This window comes from Salmo salar, chromosome ssa09 (assembly GCF_905237065.1).
Source record: "Salmo salar chromosome ssa09, Ssal_v3.1, whole genome shotgun sequence".
NCBI lineage: Eukaryota > Metazoa > Chordata > Actinopteri > Salmoniformes > Salmonidae > Salmo > Salmo salar.
The window spans coordinates 36,149,805-36,162,987 of record NC_059450.1 but is presented as its reverse complement, the minus strand read 5'-3'; the positions used below and the strand labels follow the sequence as shown (position 1 = coordinate 36,162,987).

General features: G+C 42.4%; 1 protein-coding gene across 2 annotated transcripts in view; it reads left to right on the top strand.

Moving 5' to 3' along the window:
* Window positions 1–201: 201 nt before the first annotated feature.
* Window positions 202–13,183, top strand: part of LOC106611269 (calmin) — a 42,725-nt gene continuing 29,743 nt past the window's right edge. Inside the window, exon 1 of one of the 2 annotated variants that reach the window (XM_014211298.2) lies at window positions 202–748. In XM_014211298.2, the coding sequence (XP_014066773.1) occupies window positions 658–748 (91 nt within the window). In that variant the 5' untranslated portion in view covers window positions 202–657. The remainder of the gene's footprint in view (window positions 749–13,183) is intronic. The other variant, XM_014211301.2, reaches the window with a different exon arrangement.

Here is a 13,183-nt window from a genome sequence, read left to right as displayed (position 1 = left end):
GTGAAATTCATGTGTTTTTTCGTAAGGGTACAGCAGCCTATGTTTTTTGTAATCTCAGGCGGAGAATCATATTAATGTGCAGTGCAATTCTAACGTAATGCAATTATGTTTATAGCGGGAATGGTCTATGGTCCTATCCATGGACATTCTTGGAAGCATATCAGTGTTTTCTCCCTCTTTCTCTCTCTTTCTATTTCTCTCTGAGCTGAGACTGGCTCTCCTCTCTCGTCGTCTCTACAGTGCAGGATGGTGGGCGTGTACTGTAAACTACAACAACCCACCTCGTGAATATTATCAAGGTGCTATTATTTTCCCTCATCAGAATTATTTTCCGTCCTGGGCTTTGCGCCGTAGTAGTGCTATGGGGCTTTATACGTCACCAGGGAGAAACTCTACGAAAACAATGCTCCTCCGCCAGAAACCATCTCCACGGGAGAGCATTCGGGTAGATTAGACTTCTATTCTACCGCACTCCCTGTCCGGCGACCTCCACAATAGCCAGCTAAAGAGAGCGGGAGAGAAGAGGGATACAGTAGGACTGCCACATTGGGCTGCCATCTCCATCGCCTTCAGATCACACGGGACTGGAGGCAGCCTAGTCTAGTCTGTTTGTTTTTCTATGGTCCAGACTGCAACTTTCCCCAGGGTACGGTCCTGATGGCTGGACACGAGTGGGAGTATAAGGACTGGTTCGAACGGGAGGAATTTATCGGACAGATCAGCGACATCCGAGTGCAGAATCTTCAAGGTATGTGGAGCTAGGTAGGGGCTGCCATGTGAAATAGAATGGAATCACTGCGTTCCGTCCCTTTGTGTAACGGTAAACTACTTTAGTTGGATTGAATCGGAGCAATTATCAACGTTATCGGAATAAGTTTCAGCTTTGTAAATAAAGGAACTAAGAGTAAACATTCTGTAGGTGCCATGCACAGACGGCAGCGAGTATGAACTTTTTGGGGTTTTGCATTTTTGCACAACGTCATATAACGGTAATGTCATATAACGGTAATCAATTCACACCGTGTAGGTCTATTTGAAAAGGAAAGGGAACATTTGATATAGGTGATGAGTTGAAGATTGTATATCTCTAGGCTTGCTAGGCTACATCAGGATACACCAAAGACATCACAAAGACAGGGATACAGTGCATTGTTTTTGTAACGGACATGGAACTTTCAATTGTATTTTATTTTTTATTTGTACAGGTTTTTCTCATTGAAATAAAATCTATTTTTCAAGAGAGACCTGCTCCAAAAGCAGCAGGGGAAACAAAGTTTCAGACAACACAACTTACAACACTACCACAACGTTGAACAAACGTTGTGGTAGTAACTAAAATAGACACACATACAGTACAATAATGACATATTAGTAAAGAAACACACATGTCTTAACAAATGAGGGACCAGACAAGAATAATTCCTTGACAATTTACAGCTGCTTGCCTATAACAGTTCTACAGCTACAAAGTTGCATGTGACATTGTTACAGCTTCACTTCAGAACCATGTTGCTTCTGATGGTTCACCCGTAGTGTTTCTCCCAGCAAGGCAGTCGCTAGCCTGTCCTGTAGCCTGCCCTACTGTAGCCTAGTCTGAAATGCAGTAACTAGGCTATGCACAGTGAATAAACAAGAATTGGGCAGCAAAGTGGAAATAATTGATTTAATGAGAGTGTTGAGAATGAGAGCTTTGTCTCAGTCTCCGGAGTACAGTTCACACATCAACTGAGTCCATCCCAATGGACACACACACACACACACACACACACACACACACACACACACACACACACACACACACACACACACACACACACACACACACACACACAGCTCCAGACAGATGAGCCTTCAGACACACTCTGTAGCTGCAATAGCCTGCCAACTGATTGTCACTGTAGCTAGATTGAGCCATCACCTACAACATCTGTGATTCACCTATTAGTGCAGTCTAATAAATTGTCTGATAATGCATAAGATAGATAAGACATGTTGGATTGTTTGTGTGTGTGTGTGTGTGTGTGTGTGTGTGTGTGTGTGTGTGTGTGTGTGTGTGTGTGTGTGTGTGTGTGTGTGTGTGTGTGTGTGTGTGTGTGTGTGTGTGTGTGTGTGTGTGTGTGTGTGTAGTGCCCACGTTATAGGCCTATGCATAATATCCATGAAGAGTAAGCGATACAATACATGCAGTGCCTTTGACATTTCCTCTAAATGCCAAAGAAGTATGAGGTACGTGAGGAGGGGTACCTCAGTACCTGTTCTGCTGGTTCTGTCAGGCCTCTGGGTCTCTGAAAAATAAAACCCTTGAGCTCCAAACTTTATCCCTCGCTCTTTCTCTCTCACTCTGCCCTTTCTCTATCAATTCAAGGGGCTTTATTCTCTTTCTCTGTCTCTCTTTCTCTGTGTGTCTCACTCTCTTCCTCTCTCTCTTTCTCTCTATTTCTTTCTCTGTGTGTCTCGCTCTCTCTCTTTCTCACTCTGCTCTCTATTTCCCTCTCTCTCTCTCTCTCTCTCTCTCTCTCTCTCTCTCTCTCTCTCTCTCTCTCTCTCTCTCTCCCTCTCTCTCTCTCTCTCACTCTCTCTCTCTCTCTCACTCTCTCTCCATCTCTCTCTCAATTCAATTCAAGGGGCTTTACTGGCATGGGAAACATCATTTAACATTACCAAAGCAAGTGACGTAGATAATAAACAAAAGATAAATAAACAATAAAAAATGAACAGTAAACATTAAACTCACAGAAGTTCCAAAATAATAATGATATTTCAAATGTTGTATTATGTATATATACAGTGTTGTAACGATGTGCAAATGGTTAAAGTACCAATGGGAAAATAAATACACCTAAATATGGGTTGTATTTACAATGGTGTTCTTCACTGGTTTCCCTTTTCTTGTGGCAACAGGTCACAAATCTTGCTGCTGTGATGGCACACTTTGGTATTTCACCCAATAGATATGGGAGTTTATCAAAATTGGGTTTGTTTTTTGAATTCTTTGTGTATCTGTGGAATCTCTCTCTCTCTCTCTCTTTCTCTCTCTGTCCCTCTCTCTCTGTTCCTCTCTCGCTCTCCCCCTTGCTGTTGTGATGGCACACTCGTATTTCACCCAGTAGATATGGGAGTTTATCAAAATTGGGTTTGTTTTTTGAATTCTTTGTGTATCTGTGGAATCTCTCTCTCTCTCTCTCTTTCTCTCTCTGTCCCTCTCTCTCTGTTCCTCTCTCGCTCTCCCCCTTGCTGTTGTGATGGCACACTCGTATTTCACCCAGTAGATATGGGAGTTTATCAAAATCAGGTTTGTTTTCAAATTCTTTGTGAATCTGTGTAATCTGAGGGAAATATGTGTCTCTAATATGGTCATACATTTGGCAGGAGGTTAGGAAGTGCAGCTCAGTTTCCACCTCATTTTGTGGGCAGTCTGCACATAGCCTGTCTTCTCTTGAGAGCCTGGTCTGCTACAGTGGCCTTTCTCAATAGCAAGGCTATGCTCACTGAGTCTGTACATAGTCAAAGCTTTCCTTAAGTTTGGGCCAGTCACAGTGGTCAGTTATTCTGCCACTGAGTACTCTCTGATCCGGGCCAAATAGCATTCTAGTTTGCTCAGTTTTTTTGTTAATTCTTTCCAATGTGTCAAGTAATTATCTTTTTGTTTTCTCATGATTTGGTTGGGTCTAATTGTGTTGCTGTCCTGCGGCTCTGTGGGGTCTGTTTGTGTTTGTGAACAGAGCCCCAGGACCAGCTTGCTTAGGGGACTCTTCTCCAGGTTCATCTCTCTGTCTCTTTCTCTCTCTCGCTCTTGTTTCTCTCTCTCTCTCTTTCTGTACATTCCCACATAACTCACATCACACGCACGCACACACAGACACACACACACACACACACCCTGAGAGAATCCCAGTTCATTGTCATTCATGGACCTCTCTGAGCTGGTGGGTGGTAGAGTGTTGTTCTCTGTACTGAACTGAAACATCTTTAGGTTGAAACCCTGGTTTACAGAGAACATGAACAATTAAACATCTCAACTGCCTCGCAACCTCAGTGGAAGTCTCTTATTGAATTATAACCTTATTCAGATGGCTACATAAGCCGACATGAAGCACCGCGCCTTGAACAACATTCACCTTATGCATTTTTATTCACACTCTCTCTCATGCGGAAGACACAATTCAGTTGAATACATTCAGTTCTACAACTGACTAGGTATCCCCCTTTCCCTTTCCTTTCTCACCTGCTCGTCTTCCTGCGCTTCTCTTTTCCTTCATTTTAAAGTTTTCAGATTTAGGAGTAGTGCATCTAGGAGTAGTGCCACTTTTAGTTTTATCAACCATTCCACCCATCTCCACCCACCAACACCCACCTCTCCACCCATATCCACCAATCAACACCCATCACTACACCCATCTCTCCACCCATATCCACCCATCTCCACCCATCACTACACCCATCTCAGTGGTGCTCCCGAGTGGCGCAGCGGTCTAAGGCACTGCTTCTCAGTGCAAGAGGCGTCATTGCAGTCCCTGGTTTGAATCCAGGCTGCATCACATCCGGCTGTGACTGGGAGTCCCATAGGGCGGCACACAATTGGCCCAGCGTCGTTCAGGTTTGGCTGGGGTAGGCCCTCATTGTAAATAAGAATTTGTTCTCAACTGACTTGCCTAGTTAAATAAAGGTTAAATAAAAAATCTCCACCCAGATACTGTAGATTGAACCATCTAGGACTGCAGTGGGAGAGTCAGTGGTTCTGTCCCAAATGGCACCTATTTCCTAAATACTGCACTTTTTTACCAGGGCCCATAGAGCTATGGTCAAAAGTAGAGCACTATAAAGGGAATAGGGTGCCATTTGTGATGCAGACAGTGGCTGGTGGGGGTTGGGACTTTGAGCTGAGCTCAGCAGGAATAAATGATGCATGAAAGAGTTAATCAATATCTGACATCTTGTGTTGGACAAGTAGCTGGGCTCCAGGTTCACTAGCAGGGTTCAGGAGTGTGTGTGCGTGTGCATGTGTGTGTCTGTTTTGTGTACATGGACTAACCAGCTAAGTAGAGAGAGAGGCTGGTCGGGTAGGAGTGGTCGGGTAGGACTGTTCAGGTAGGTAGGAGTGGTCGGGTAGGACTGGTCGGCAGTGGTGGAAAAAGTACCCAATTTCATACTTGAGTAAAAGTAAAGATACCTTAAAAGAAAATGACTCAAAAAAAAGTTAAAGTCATCCAGTAAAATACTACTTGAGTAAAAGTCTAAAAGTATTTAGTTTTAAATGTACTTAAGTATCAAAAGTAAAAGTATAAATCATTTAAAATGTCTTATATTAAGCAAACCAGATGACATGATTTTCTTGTTTTTGAAATTTACGGATAGCCAGGGGCACAGTTCAACACTCAGACATAATTTACAAATGAAGCATTTGTGTTTAGTGAGTCTGCCAGATCAGACGCACTAAGTGCGTGAATTACACGATTTTCCTGTCCAGCTAAGCATTCAAAATGTAACGAGTACTTTTGGGTGTCATGGAAAATGAAAGGATTAAAAAGTACATTATTTTCTTTAGGAATGTAGTGGAGTAAAAGTAAAAGTAGTCAAAATATATAAATAGTAAAGTACAGATACCCCCAAAAACTGCTTAAGTAGTACTTAAAATTATTTTTACTTAAGTACTTTACACCACTGCTGGTCGAGTAGGAGTGGTTGGGTAGGAGTGGTCGATAGCGTCTAAGGTCTACCTTCAGGGACCATACATCTGTTAAAGTATTTTCTAAAAGTCCTCTACTGAACTGAACCTGCTGCTGACATACAGTACCAGTCAAAAGTTTGGACACACCTACTCATTCAAGGGTTTTTCTTTATTTGACTATTTTCTACATCGTAGAATAATTGTGAAGACATGAAAACTATGAAATAACACATATGGAATCATATTTTATATTTGAGATTCTTCAAAGTAGCCAACCTTTGCCTTGATGACAACTTTGCACTCTCTTGGCATTCTCTCAACCAGCTTCACCTGGAATGTTTTTCAAACATTGTTGAAGGAGTTGCCACATATGCTGAGCACTTGATGGCTGATTTTCCTTCACTCTGTGGTCCAACTCATCCCAAACTCTCAATTGGGTTGAGGTCGGGTGATCGTGGAGGCCAGGTCATCTGATGCAGCAGTCCATCACTTACAGAGCCTGGAGGTGTGTTGGGTCATTGTCCTATTGAAAAACAAATGATAGTCCCACTAAGCGCAAACCAGAAGGGATGGCGTATCGCTGCAGAATGCTGTGGTAGCCATGCAGGTTAAGTGTGCCTTGAATTCTAAATAAATCACAGTGTCACCATCAAGCACCATCAAGCACCCCCACACCATCACACCATCTCCTCCTTGCTTCACAGTGGGAACTACACAAGCAGAGATCATCCATTCACCTTCTCTGTGTCCCACAAAGACACGGCGTTTGGAACCAAAAATCTCAAATTTGGACTCATCAGACCAAAGGACAGATTTCCACCAGTCTAATGTCAATTGCTCATGTTTCTTGGCCCAAGCAAGTCTCTTCTTCTTATTGTTGTCCTTTAGTAGTGGTTTCTTTGCAGAAATTCGACCATGAAGGCCTGAGATTCATGCTGTCTCCTCTGAACAATTAATGTTGAGATGTGTCTGTTACTTGAACTTTGTGAAGCATTTATTTGGGCTGCAATTTCTGAGACTGGTAAATAATGAACATCCTCTGCAGCAGAGGTAACTCTGGGTCTTCCTTTCCTGTGGCAGTGCTCATGAGAGCCAGTTTCATCATAGCGCTTGATGGTTTTTGCGACTGCACTTGAAGAAACGTTCAAAGTTCTTGACATTTTCCGGATTGACTGACATTCATGTCTTAAAGTAATGATGGACTGTTGTTTCTCTTTGCTTATTTTACCAAATAGGGCAATCTTCTGTGTACCACCCTTACCTTGTCACAACACAACGGATTGGCTCAAACGCATTAAGAAGGAAAGAAATTCCACAAATACATTTTTAACAAGGCACACATGTTATTTGAAATGCATTCCAGGTGACTACCTCATGAAGCTGGTTGAGAGAATGCCAATAGTGTGCAAAGCTGTCATCAAGGCAAAGGGTGGCTACTTTGAAGAATCTCAAATATAAAATATATTTTGATATGTTTAACACTTTTTTTGTTACTACGTGATTCCGTATGTGTTATTTCATAGTTTTGATGTCTTCGCTATTATTCTACAATGTAGAAAATAGTAAAAATAAAGAAAAACCCTGGAATGAGTAGGTGTGTCCAAACCTTTGACTGGTCCTGTAAACTTAAAATCAGCCAGGGAGAAAGTCTGAAACCCTTCCACTGTAGACTGTCGACTCCCTAGTCAGAGAAAGAGAGAGAAGGCTTTTCTTCTGAAGAGCTGTGACAGAACAGATTTTCATACGATGTGTGGAGCAAGGAACTGCCTCGACCATTCCCACTTGTTTGAATGTGATGTTCTTGAACGCTCGCCAGGCCAGTCAGTCCCCCTCGTCACAGCAGTTAGCCAACACACACAGTGACTCGAGGGGAGAGACAGAGCATACACAGTGCTGCACACATTCTGCTATGAGTTTGAGGACGGCAGGGTACAGAGAAAGGGGGGGGCGGGGTGACGACCACAATGCTCTCTTCTCTTTTACTCACCTCCTGGCCTATTAGTATATTTTGTTCCTCCTAAATTCTGTAGCGGTCCTGAGGCAAGTCCAGTAAACCAGCTCAGATGTCCTCTTGATTCAGAGCAAATTCAATTTCCCTTTGACTCTCTCCCTGAAGCCTTTAATGTTTATTCAACTATATTGAAACTCTTGCAGAGACACGAAATGCACTGAGTAATTTACTATCACTGTACGCAATCCATCGCACTGTTTGGATACCCTAAGAGCAGTACCCCATAGGACTCTAGTCAAAAGTATTGCATTTGGGATGCAGGCATTGTGCAAGACCCTCGTTGACCTCCTGTTTTCCTCTTGGACAGAAAATGAATTATATTGCAGTGTTAAGAAGGTAATCAACTCACATGAAATCAGTGCAGAGGATGTTCATATTGCTCTGTATTAATGCAGCCTTGCCGCATGTACTGGACGCTTGTACAGTATCACACACTTTCATGCTGTATTCATTTGCTTAGTGCTGCTGCCTTCACCTCCTCAGCTCTCTCTCACTCCCCACCAGTCTGAACCTCTATGCAAAACTGCAAAATCTGCTGTGGGTAAAAGAAAAGCAGAATTAAGGTCTCATGCACTCTTTCTTCTCTTGTCAATGCCGTTCTTGGAGGCACAGGGAGAAAGAACCACTTTCATCTGCCCCTGCTCCTCCTCCACTTCCTCCACATTATTTCTCGCTGCATGGTTCTAGAGCATCACTGATGTAGTGAGGTTCCGGGAGGCCATAGGTGTGCAGCAAGAGACTTCCCAGTTCTGATGTCTATATTTAGTCCATGGACCGGGTTCCCTGTGGAGCATGAGTGGCTGACTTCCCTGACATGTACCAAGCATGTGTATGTAATGTTTGTGTGTGTGTGTGTGTGTGTGTGTGTGTGTGTGTGTGTGTGTGTGTGTGTGTGTGTGTGTGTGTGTGTGTGTGTGTGTGTGTGTGTGTGTGTGTGTGTGTGTGTGTGTGTGTGTGTGTGTGTGTGTGTTTAGTGTGTGTGTTTAGTGTTTGTGCAGTTTGTGTGTGATTATGAGCCATGTTAACCCCATCAGTGATGGATTCACTAGCATACTGTAGCATACTGTTGCTGACATGTACTAAGTGTGTGTGTGTGTGTGTGTGTGTGTGTGTGTGTGTGTGTGTGTGTGTGTGTGTGTGTGTGTGTGTGTGTGTGTGTGTGTGTGTGTGTGTGTGTGTGTGTGTGTGTGTGTGTGTGTGTGTGTGTGTGTGTGGCATACTGTTGCTGACGTAGCCAGACATCAAGAGTTCCAGGATGATGGTCCTATTCAGTTGTTTTTTATTTACTCTAAGTTCTTTCTTGATTAAGTCTAAAGTTACAGTTTCTGCTTCTAAAAAGGACTTGTTTTGTAAAGAGGCAATTTTCCTCTCTAAAAATACCATGTCTCCGTGTAAAAGGTCAACGGTTATATTGTTGGATAAACCTGTGGAGAGAGAAAGAGGAAGAGAGAGAGCGTGACTACACTGGGTGAGGTCATTCTACTCTTTGTATGAGGTCTGTATAATGCCCTGAAAAAAGTGGCCAGTTTTATTAGATGCAGGTGTTTCTATCAACAGGCTGAGTGGAGAAACGGTCGAACAGAACTTTGAACACAGTTGAATAAGTTTAGTTAACCCTCATGGATTGCAGTGATGATGACAAAGCGGGGTTGTGCTCTCTCTGCCTACAGCTCTGTTTTTATAAATAGCAACAATTGTTTCTGAGAGACGTTGTTCTCAGGTTGACCCGTAGCCATCTGGGTAGCTAGACAGGTATGATCCGAGAAGAGGAATACAGATGCATGCTGGATATTTTTCTTCCCTCTTCCTTCTTCCTTTCATTCCACCTGATTTCGCAAGTCATTGCTCTCATTCCATATGATCTCATTTACTGTCCACTTGACTTTTTATGTTAATTACATTTTTATATAATCATTACTGATGCATTTTAATCTATGATGACTTTGTTAGAGGGAAGGAAGAACAAAAGATGGGGTCATTAGGAATATGTCCAATTAACAGTATAGCATATGCATAAATAATGAATGAATGCCCCTCTCATATTTTTTACCCAAATTCACCCCAACTAACTGATCTGTACATGAGCAAAGAGCACAGTACATACAATGGTATTGCAATAGGCTTTGTTTGGTTTGTTTTGGTTTAAAATGCAGAAGAGATTTGTATCCTTTATTTAGTTTTGTGGAAACTTGTCTTTTGTGTCTTTTGTTATCATTGTGCCTGCACTTGTGATTGTCTTGTTTAGTTGTTTAGCCTGCAAAGAATGTGGAAGATGCAGGCTGTGACATCAGCAGGTCTTTTCTTTATCTCCTCAGACTATTCAGTTGCCAGTTTGGCTGTCATTTTCTTTATCTCAATCGTCTTTGAGAAAAATCATCTTGTTCTTTAATAACATAATACCTCTGTCAAAAAAGACCTCTATGATTTGAGGAATCAATCAGCAGATTGTTGCCTGTTATTTCTGTCTGTTCTCCTTAGAAGTCTTTCTGTCGGTCTCCCGAGTGGCGCAGTGGTCTAAGGCTCTGCATCGCAGTGCTAGCTGTGCCACTAGAGATCCTGGTTTGAGTCCAGGCTCTGTCGAAGCCCGCTGCGACCGGGAGATCCATGGGGCGGCGAACAATTGGCCTAGCGTCATTCGGGTTAGGGGAGGGTTTGGCCGGCAGGGATGTTCTTGTCCCATCATGCTCTAGTGACTCCTGTGGCGGGGCCGGGTGCAGTGCACGCTGACACAGTCGCCAGGTGTACAGTGTTTCCTCTGACACATTGGTGCGGCTGGCTTTCGGGTTAAGTGGGTATTGTGTCAAGAAGCAGTGCGGCTTGGTTGGGTTGTGTTTCGGAGAGGACACACGCCTCTCCCGAGTCCGTACGGGAGTTGCAGCGATGAGACAAGACTGTAACTACCAATTAGAGAAAAGAAATACAAAAGAAGTCTTTCTGTTGTTGCCCAAGAAATGGAGAGGTAGAGCCCGCACTTTTATCTCTGATCTCCGTATAAGGAACCTACCTGCAGTTAAAACAACTAGTTTTGACCTCACAAACACATTGACTGTGTCCCAATTGTCACCCTATTGCCTTTTTAGTGCACTACTTTTGACCAGGACCCAAGAAGTGCACTATATAGGGAATAGAGTGCCATTTAAGACACACACTAAGTTCACCTGAGAGTCAGACATGTAGGTGCTTCTGACTCGTAACAGCTGGAGTGGAAACTAAAATGAAATCCCAGTATGAGTCTCAGTGTGCTCTGCTGTACTTTGGTCTTTTTATTTCTGATAGCGACTACAGTGTTGTTATATCATGTCTTCAATGGGAAGTAACCTCACATATCACATTTATATGCAATGCAAAATCCGGGAATTGTTTGCATATGGAAATGCTTCTGTGTTTTGGTTTCCCGGTATCGTCCATGTTGGTTTCCCAGTACTCTGCTTTAGGTAGGGTTTGAACAGAGGTAGTATCCCAAATGGTACCCTATTCCATATGGGCTCTCTATGGGCCCTGGTCAAAAGTAGTGCAGCACATATGGGATAGGGTGCATTTAAAACAAACTATATAAATTACCCTTCCTTTCCTGTCAGGAATTACCTTTAACAACAGGATATGTTTAGTCATGTAAATGCATTTTCCTTAAAATTCCATGCAAACCTGCAGTACTGTGGGGTCCTAGGCTTAACCTTTGGGCTATAGAGTTTAGTTACAGGTCTGTACGTGAAAAGGTAGTGGGATCCTTGCTTTCACCTATTTAACCCTATTGGACCAGCTACCTGAAAGAAGGAGGCATGACTTTCTGGTATGTAGAGTGATTGTGAAAAATATGCAAATAACAGATAAGGTGAAGGAAGGAGTGAACACACTTTTTAGTTCTAGTATTGTTCAGGCCCCGCCTCTTTCCTGATCAAACAGGTCTCTGTCTCACCGAGCTAATCATTGGTGATATCTAGCCACTTCACCCCCTCTCAGTTTATTATGGTCTTAATAGCACAGTTTCGAGTTAAACAAGAACCTGATTGATCCTGCTCTGTGACAATGGATCTGCACCAAGAAACACACTATGTAACCCATAATTACTGCTGATTGCTTTTCTGTATTGGTGATTGTAGTTCAGAAGAAGGAGTTATTCTTCAGTTGGTGATTGTAGTTCAGAAGGAGTTATTCTCCAGTTGGTGATTGTAGTTCAGAAGAAGGAGTTATTCTTCAGTTGGTGATTGTAGTTCAGAAGGAGTTATTCTTCAGTTGGTGATTGTAGTTCAGAAGGAGTTATTCTTCAGTTGGTGATTGTAGTTAAGAAGGAGTTATTCTTCAGTTGGTGATTGTAGTTCAGAAGGAGTTATTCTTCAGTTGGTGATTATAGTTCAGAAGGAGTTATTCTTCAGTTGGTGATTGTAGTTCAGAAGGAGTTATTCTTCAGTTGGTGATTGTAGTTCAGAAGGAGTTATTCTTCAGTAAGTAGGTTTACATGTTGATTTTCTGGTTGGCACCTATATAAATAGAACAGTTTGAATAAATATGGAAAAACTGGTCAGCAAGATCACATCACTGGAGCCTATGTAGCTATTGCACATGTACAGTTGAAGTCGGAAGTTTACATACACTTAGGTTGGAGTCATTAAAACTCGTTTTTCAACCACTCCACAAATTTCTTGTTAACAAACTATAGTTTTGGCAAGTCGGTTAGGACATCTACTTTGTGCATGACACAAGTAATTTTTCCAACAATTGTTTCCAGACATATTATTTCACTTATAATTCACTGTATCACAATTCCAGTGGGTCAGAATTTTACATACACTCAGTTGACTGTGCCTTTAAACAGCTTGGAAAATTCCAGAAAATGATGTCATGGCTTTAGAAGCTTCTGATAGGCTAATTTGGTCAGATGAAACAAAAATGGAACTGTTTGGCCATAATGACCATCGTTATGTTTGGAGGAAAAAGGCTGGAGGCTTTCAAGAACACCATCCCAACCGTGAAGCACGAGGGTGGCATCATGTTGTGGGGGTGCTTTGCTGCAGGAGGGACTGGTGCACTTCACAAAATAGATGGCATCATGAGGAAGGGAAATTATGTGGATATATTGAAGCAACATCTCAAGACATCAGTCAAGGAGTTAAAGCTTGGTCGCAAATGGGTCTTCCAAATGGACAATGACCCCAAGCATACTTCCAAAGTTGGCAAAATGGCTTAAGGACAACAAAGTCAAGGTATTGGAGTGGCCATCACAAAGCCCTGACCTCAATCCTATAGAAAATGTGTGGGCAGAACTTAAAAACCTGACTCAGTTACACCAGCTCTGTCAGGAGGAATGGGCCACAATTCACCGAACTTATTGTGGGAAGCTTGTGGAAGGCTACCCAAAACATTTGACCCAAGTTAAACAATTTAAAGGCAATGCTACCAAATACTAATTGAGTGTATGTAAACTTCTGACCCACTGGGAATGTGATGAAAGAAATAAAAGCTGAAATAAATAATTCTCTACTATTATTCTGACATTTCACATTCTT